This window comes from Symphodus melops (genome assembly GCF_947650265.1).
Source record: "Symphodus melops genome assembly, chromosome: 9".
NCBI classification, from domain to species: Eukaryota; Metazoa; Chordata; class Actinopteri; order Labriformes; family Labridae; genus Symphodus; species Symphodus melops.
This window is the reverse complement of record NC_136699.1, coordinates 12700816-12708526: the sequence shown is the minus strand read 5'-3', so window position 1 is coordinate 12708526 and position 7711 is coordinate 12700816. Positions and strand designations below refer to the sequence as shown.

The following is a 7711-nucleotide window of genomic DNA, read 5'->3' as shown; positions in this document are numbered from 1 at the left end:
ATAACCCTTTTGTACTTCAATACGACAGATAAGGTACAATAGCAGACCCTCACACTTTGACACACTCACAAAGCCACTCAGTGCCTGTTGACATTCACAGTCTCTGTAAATCCTCGTCTCTCCCGGTGTTACCAACAAGGATAAACTATACCGTGTGTTTTATCATTACATTTTAATGTACAAGAGCAAATGCGTCTGTTGATGGGAGAGTACAGTGTTGCCTTGGAAGTGTTAGTTTCAGCTTTACAGTATCATTTAATTATACATTTTCAGATGTGCCATTTATCCTAAATGTCTGCTGCACTGTTTTTATCATCTGTACGCTATCAATCTAAAGGAAAGATGGTGTGAAAGTTTATATAAATACATTGATAGATCAAAGACCTGTGTGAGGACTGCTTATTGTCTGTGTGGGGGCGCAGGAAGTCTCCATCAAGACTAATGAGTCCCCGCCTCTAAATACAGGACCACACACACACACACACACACACACAGGGGAGACAACTTCTTCCTATCTAAAGACAAAGACCTTAACAGACTTTATGCTCAGGTTACCTAAGAGCAAGTAAGGATCCAATGTATCCTACGATAAACCTTACCACTGAGGATGCACGTGGGCTACTTTATAGACAAATAATTGCATGTAAAACAGGATTATGTCAGTACGATAATTTGTCTACAACAGGTGGGCGTGTTAACCCCTTAACCTCCCAGTCAACCTCTTTCAAGTGGATTATTTCTGTGTTTCTCGGTGATAAGTAAATTATGTGCTTGGGAGTCGTTTGTTTGTTTGTTAGCTACCCAGTGCAGTTGTAGGCGACGTGATTGTAAAGTTCATCTGTGTCTAACAAGGATTTATAAAGCACAGCCGAGAGCAATCTTATTTTTTTCATTAGGAGTGGCATAGAACGGAGTCGTTTTTCTATATTAATACAATTTGTAAGCGTTGTTTTTTTTTGCGCTGTTGTCATTTTTTTCTTCCATTTTGTAAGGGCTGGCTCTTAGCGCGCGCACGCTGTGCTGTGTAATTGTTGCGCGCACACGTGCAGGTTTGGTTCATCGCTGCTGCGCGGCACAGCAGCAAACTTGGGCTGTGGAAACTTTGACAAAAAACATCGTCAAATGTCTGTCACATAGCGAAAGATATCCAAAGTAAATGCTGACCGCGAGTTTTACTCATGTCTGACGAAGGTGAGGAAAGCGACAGCGGCGAGAGAGGGCATCTCTCTGACTCTCCTTCCCCGCCTCTGTCTCTCTGTCTTCCCCAAGGATCTCCGTCCTCCACCCGGCCCTTGGACCTCTTTTCCTCAGCCTCTCCACTTCTGGGGGACACCGACCCGGCTTACCTGACTTCCTCGGGCTGTCTTCACCAGTCGCAAGGGAACCAGAACTCCCCACCACTCACAACACCAAAGTTTGCCCACAGCAACGAGGACACCCTCTCTCCGTTTCAGTCGCGGCAGGATGTGCGGGTAGACGCAGTGTACGACCGCTACGATGACCCGTTTCCCAAATGGAGAGGACGAGGCGCGGCGAACGCAGAGCGCTTTCAGCACCGCGGACAGAGACTCCATCGGGCTGCGGAGCTCCCAGACCAAGGGAACCACAACTCCACTGAACACACTGGCACAGAGTTCAACTCTGAAACCAGGCAAACGTGAGTCACCCTCTTTATTCACATGCAGCTTTATTAATCAACAGACTGTGCAGCTTTATGAGAAATGAGTAAAGTCACCTGTTTCTTGGCCTTGTGTATAATGTATCTGCTCAGTAAGCTCTGCAATGCATAAACAACACTGTTGAAATGGCACAGCTTTAAATATTTTAATCAACAGCTACTATTCCACCGGCAATTTCAACATGTGAGGCAAGTTTTGGAGTGTTTAAAGCTTTCACCTGTCCATACAGCTGCAGACAGGATTGATCAGCTTCTTCATGGATTAAACCAGAGGTCCTATTCTGTGATACACTATGGTACACTCTGCTAGTATTGCTGGAACACATTCATACATTTGCTGTCATTCAGAAAAAATGAGGCTTTCCTTAATTCGGTGCGTTGTTGAGTAATATTTTTTACCCATTTGCTGTAATTGTAACTTTGATCTTAAAATGTGTAAAACACTAATGTTTGAAGCTTACTCTCCCGCTCCATCCTGCTAATATGATTGTGTGTGCTGTCCTTTGGGAATACATGCACAGAGGGGAGGCGAGTGGAGTGGGGGTTTGAATGAATTAGTGAGTCTGTGGGGGTTTCCACTATAGCTCTTACAGTTTGTCATCCTTGTGCAGGGAGAGAGAGAGAGAGAGAGAGAGAGAGAAAGAGAAAGAGAGAGAATCTTGATTGGTTCTGGTGCATGAATGCACAAGCAGCAGTCAACAGGGATTGTGTTTGTGTGATTAGTTTGAGTACAGGAGAGAGACACACAGGGCAAAAACCCATGTGACACTGAGCTGAAGTAGACTGCAGAAATCCGCTCACTCAGTTAATTCCCACAATGTCACATGACACACTCCAAAAAGCCTGGCGAAGAGGCGCTCTCCCATTGTAGAAGTAAAGTAAACTATCACACAATGTTCTCATATGTTGAACTACTTCAGACAGGGGACAGCGGGCATAGCTGTGATCACATTTGAGAGTGGCAGGCCTCAGCGTTGGCTCTTTGATCTCCCTCGGTCTGCTCCTTTGAAACACCAGTGTTCATCATGAAAGGACTCGCTGGGGAAAGAGGCATGTATGCTTTCGCTGCTGCTTAAATGTTGGACGTCTTTGTGGATGAGTGTGTGTGTGTGTGTGTGTGTGTTTGTGAGATAGACTGGGCAAGAAAGAGGTTCAACATGCCTGTTTCTCATTACCAGTGAAATATGGTGAGCAAGTCACCTTTGATCTTTCAAATTGGCAATTTACTGCTTGAAAGAGTGTCTCTGTGTGTGTGTGTGTGTGTGTGTGTGTGTGTGTGTGTGTGTGTGTGTGTGTGTGTGTGTGTGTGTCTGTGTGTGTGTGTGTATTTGAATTTGATAAAGAGCGAAATAAGGCAGAGAGAAAGTCCTCGTCTCTATTCATCTTGTCTGTGCACTGATAAAGTACCGACCCATTTGTCAATTGTGTCAAAAACTCCTGCTGTGGTGAAAATTATTTTCACTTAAAATGTCAATATATTTATTTCAAACCTTATTCGCCCCTTTTTCTTCTTCTCTAGTTCATTAGTAAATCACGTAGCCCACCAGAAATAAAAATGGACTTAAAGGTCGTTCTGTACCTACAGCTGTTTAAAAAAGCTTTTAAAGTGCCACTGTGAGATAAGGTGTGGAATGGCCTCATTCAGGATAAGGATAAACTTTATTGATCCCCCAATGGGGGAAATTTGGGTGTTACAATAGCTCCAACAAACAGTAAAACAGGGAATATAAACAGCATCAAATAGCAAAAAGAAAAAAGAACAGCTATGAGCCAGTTTACATTAATTAAATAAAGGGGTTAAAGAAAAATACAATAGACTTAAATAATACAAGGCATAAACACTATAAACACCATAAACACTATAATACAAGGCATAAACACTATGTACACTTTCGCTCGTGGAAAGACAGATCATGAATTAAGCTGAGTAAGCAGTTATTATTGAGCTAGTGTGACCCCTGTTTTAATTATGGTGTTGATGCCTTGTGACTGTAGTAATTATAATGAGCACGATGTGAAGTAGAAGCTCAGTTGCTACAGTCGGAGGTGGATTGGTTTGATGAATGAAATGAACATGTTTGTTACCTCGCCTCCTCTTCGTCTTTTACTGTTTCCTTTAAGTTTTTTTTTTTTGGTTCACACTTTTCAATTCCTAGCACAAAAAAATCCATGAGTTGTTGCAACAGGTGGGAAAGACTCATGTGCTCATATGAAGAATTAAAACTACTCAGACTGCAGAGAATGAACCTTAAAAAAAGACTATTTCTATTCCAACAGAACTATATTTTCTGTGCAGGTGAATTCTCTAAATCAGAGCAAACTCTCTCACTTAGATAGTCAGACAAAGAGGAACACTGTCTTTTTTGAAAGTCTGACACAAGTTAAGCTCTTTCTTCATTCATTTGACACATACAAGTGAAACCAACATCTATTTTTCTCTGCTGAGTTCACTTTATCAAACAGTGCTTACATAAATATTGACTGCCAACTGAATACAACTTGAATACAGTAGTAAAAGTGTGAAAGAGCTAGAGCTTGGTTGTGGAAAAAGAAGGTTTCAGCAGCGGTGTGCTGTGATGCTGTACAGCTGGAATCCTCGGGAGCGGAGATGGAAGATAGTTTCTCTCTTTTCTGACAGATCTGTGGTTAATAGGAGAGGGAGCTGCTTGCTTGGACGGGAGCTCTGAGTGATCCGGAACAACCTCTGAGTCAAATGCAGCTTTTAAATGAGAGCTGGGGAGACTGAGCAACAGTTCAGCCTGTGTGGTGTGGGGATCAGGGATTAACAGCTCCATATGATCGTATACAAGTTGCCCTAAACAGCCAATTAATCTCAAACAGATTTAATGTGGAAATACTGCCTACATTCCTGTTCCTACTACAAAAAAGCAGAACCCCATCTGCACTTCCTTCATGTAAGCTGACTAAGTGCTTCCAGCTCACTTTAAAATGGGGGAGAGCAGATATGTTTGAGGGCCATCGAACATCTACCAAGCTATAATGTGCCATGTGTATTTCTCCAGGTGTTTGTAGAGCGGGATTAAAGGTGTATGGATTTAAGAGCTCCATGCAGAAACAAGACTAGCGGGCGAGGATACAGTATGTTTGTAGTGCTCTCTGTCTAACCTGTTATGACCATGTGGGGAAAAAGCCTGTTTGGAATTCAAATAAGCAGTCTTTACAATGCAAAGCACTTGTACATGCGAGAGTATAATCAGTCATGCACATGTGAGCCCTCCTTCACTCACAAATTGATCCTCATGTTCGTCTCTCTTTCTCCACACACGCACTTTCCACCCATCCATCTGCTTGTCTCTGCCACCTCCTTACTTTGGAACTACAAATACGCGCAGGATAGGATGCAGGTGAATTCAGTTTCAAATCAGTCACAGATCGATGGAGAGGAGAATGAAGGATGAGGGAAAATGGCAATTCATTACCAGACTATGAGGTTATCTAAGTGGGCCGCCAGCCGGACCATTCCTCATTTATGAGGAATCCTCCTAATGTTTACAAATGTGTTTGAGCGTGTACACATACGCGTCTGTGTGAGCTGCTGTGAAGGTGGGGGTGTTGAGGGGGATAAAACGTGCACATGACAGCATAATGCATTATAGTGAACGCTCAACACAAACTGTTACCTGTAAGAAAACAGTTCCTTAGTTCATTCAAATCACCAGAGAGACAGTATTCGCATTATGCTGACATTGTATTTACATTAAATGGCTTGGTTTGGGTTTTCATCATGTTTTACTCATGCTGTGTCCATGTTCTCGGCAAACGGCTGGCTTGACCGTATATCTACTGTATAATCCTATTCTTGTGTTTATTCATCCGTGGAAAAGATAGCAGTTGTTCTGTATGTGAAATCGAGAGACAAAAACAGACAGGGACAGAGAAAGAGGTGAACATGTTGCAGTCTACAATTGATTTGCAGCTCAAGGCGAAAAAAAAAAAAATCAAGAGCTCCCGACCTTTTATACCCTATTCACATTCAGTGAGAAACACACCCTGTACCCCTCTCTCTCTCTCTCTCTCTCTCTCTCTCTCTCTCTCTCTCTCTCGCTCTCTCTCTCTCTCTCTCTCTCCCTCTCCCGTGCACACACTCACATACAGTACATACATCTGTCTCCCACCGTGCTCTCTCTTGGTGGGCACTCTCCATCTTCTCAATTCTGCGTCCTTTGATACCACCAGGGGACTTTTTTTTTTCCCTCATGAAAAGGTTTCCATTTTCACCTTTTACATCGATGTCATGTTCTGAAGCCGCACATTCACATTGAAGCTCTTACTGTGAAGCTGTTTCCTGTCATTTCTAGACACGCTGCACCAATTCTGCAAATGAAATAGAAGATCTTTGTTGGGACTTGATTTAAGTAAGCAGTAGGTGTATTGACTCACGTGTGCTCTTACTGACTAAATAGCATATGATCAATTAAATCTCTTCATGTGTCTTTTAGTGCTGGGAAAACAAACCGTTCTGATTTTACATTTTATACCAACACCACTACTTTTCCATCGCCACTGATTTTGGGGAAACTTTTGAGCTATTTTCATTTGAGGGTCAAAGTGCCAACAGAAATAGACTGAGGGGAGTGCAATAGAAAACTTACTTAACAGAAAAAGGGGGGGATAACCTGTGAGTCTTGTCTCTATTGCTAAAGAAGATTTCTTACGCTCTCCGTCCTGCTGGGATGTGACAGTGTGTCACCGTAAATTGTAAAAGGGATCCATTTAGAAAGAAAAGAAGGAAAAAAAGGCCTATTGAATAGGAGGAACATTTTCAAACCTCAGTGAATGAATGTGTTGACAGCGAACAATTCAGTGGCGGTCAAAGAGTCACTGGATGACCACTCACTCGGAGTGAGTTCGTCATGCCACAGCGAAGGGTGACAGCTCCATCTCTCCCCTGCCAATCAGAGCGGTTGACCTGAGATGGCCTTGCAGAGGGCTTTGACCCTTGTCGAGTTTCATTGATCTGATAAGTCACAGATGTGTTGGTGGAGGGGTCAGAGTTGAAGAACGCTTTGAGGTGCGCTGATTGGGTTCGAGCTGCCCTCGTCCATAGAGAGACAGCAAAGGCCGGCTTTGCCTTGTTACACTATAATCAGTTTTCCATCACTCCTTCACTCCGTCTTCTCTTTTCTGTCTTCAGGGTGGAGGCCATGCATCGTCGGCACACCACGCTAAGAGAGAAGGGGCGTCGCCAAGCCGTGCGGGGCCCGGCTTACATGTTCAATGAACGTGGCTCGGCACTTACTGCGGAAGAGGAGCGTTTCCTGGATGCTGCCGAGTATGGCAACATTCCCGTCGTCCGCAAAATGTTGGAAGAGTCCAAAACCCTTAACTTCAATTGTGTGGACTACATGGGCCAGAATGCTTTGCAGCTCGCGGTTGGTAATGAGCATCTAGAAGTGACCGAGCTGCTTCTAAAGAAGGAGGGTTTGGCGAGGATTGGTGACGGTCTGCTGTTGGCTATCTCCAAAGGTTATGTTAGAATAGTCGAAGCCATCCTCGCCCACCCTGCTTTTGGTGGAGGTCTCCGGCTGGCTTTGAGCCCCCTGGAGCAGGAGATGCGTGATGACGACTTTTATGCCTACGACGAGGACGGGACACGTTTTTCTCACGACGTCACACCAGTTATCCTTGCTGCTCACTGCCAGGAGTACGAAATTGTTCACATCCTCTTGACGAAGGGGGCCCGCATCGAAAGGCCCCACGACTACTTCTGTAAGTGCTCTGAGTGTATGGACAAACAAAAGGAAGACTCGTTCAGTCACTCACGCTCCAGGATGAACGCGTATAAAGGCCTCGCCAGTGCAGCGTACCTGTCGCTCAGCAGTGAGGACCCTGTGCTGACCGCCCTCGAGCTCAGCAATGAACTGGCAAGACTGGCAAACATTGAGACAGAGTTCAAGGTAAGATATCTTTCTTTCTCAGTCTTTTTGTCTTCTTTTTGTGAAACTGTAGTTTTTATATTTATTTGTTCTCTCTCTTTGTTGTGCTCAGTCATACACACGCACTATAACATCA

General features: G+C 44.0%; 1 protein-coding gene across 1 annotated transcript in view; it reads left to right on the top strand.

The window, feature by feature from the left end:
• The first annotated feature begins 1090 nt into the window (after window positions 1-1090).
• trpc7b (transient receptor potential cation channel, subfamily C, member 7b) overlaps window positions 1091-7711 on the top strand; it is a 46082-nt gene continuing 39461 nt past the window's right edge. The window contains exons 1-2 of the mRNA XM_079351818.1: window positions 1091-1657; window positions 6834-7596. Of these exons, the coding sequence (XP_079207944.1) occupies window positions 1179-1657; window positions 6834-7596 (1242 nt within the window). The 5' untranslated portion in view covers window positions 1091-1178. The remainder of the gene's footprint in view (window positions 1658-6833; window positions 7597-7711) is intronic.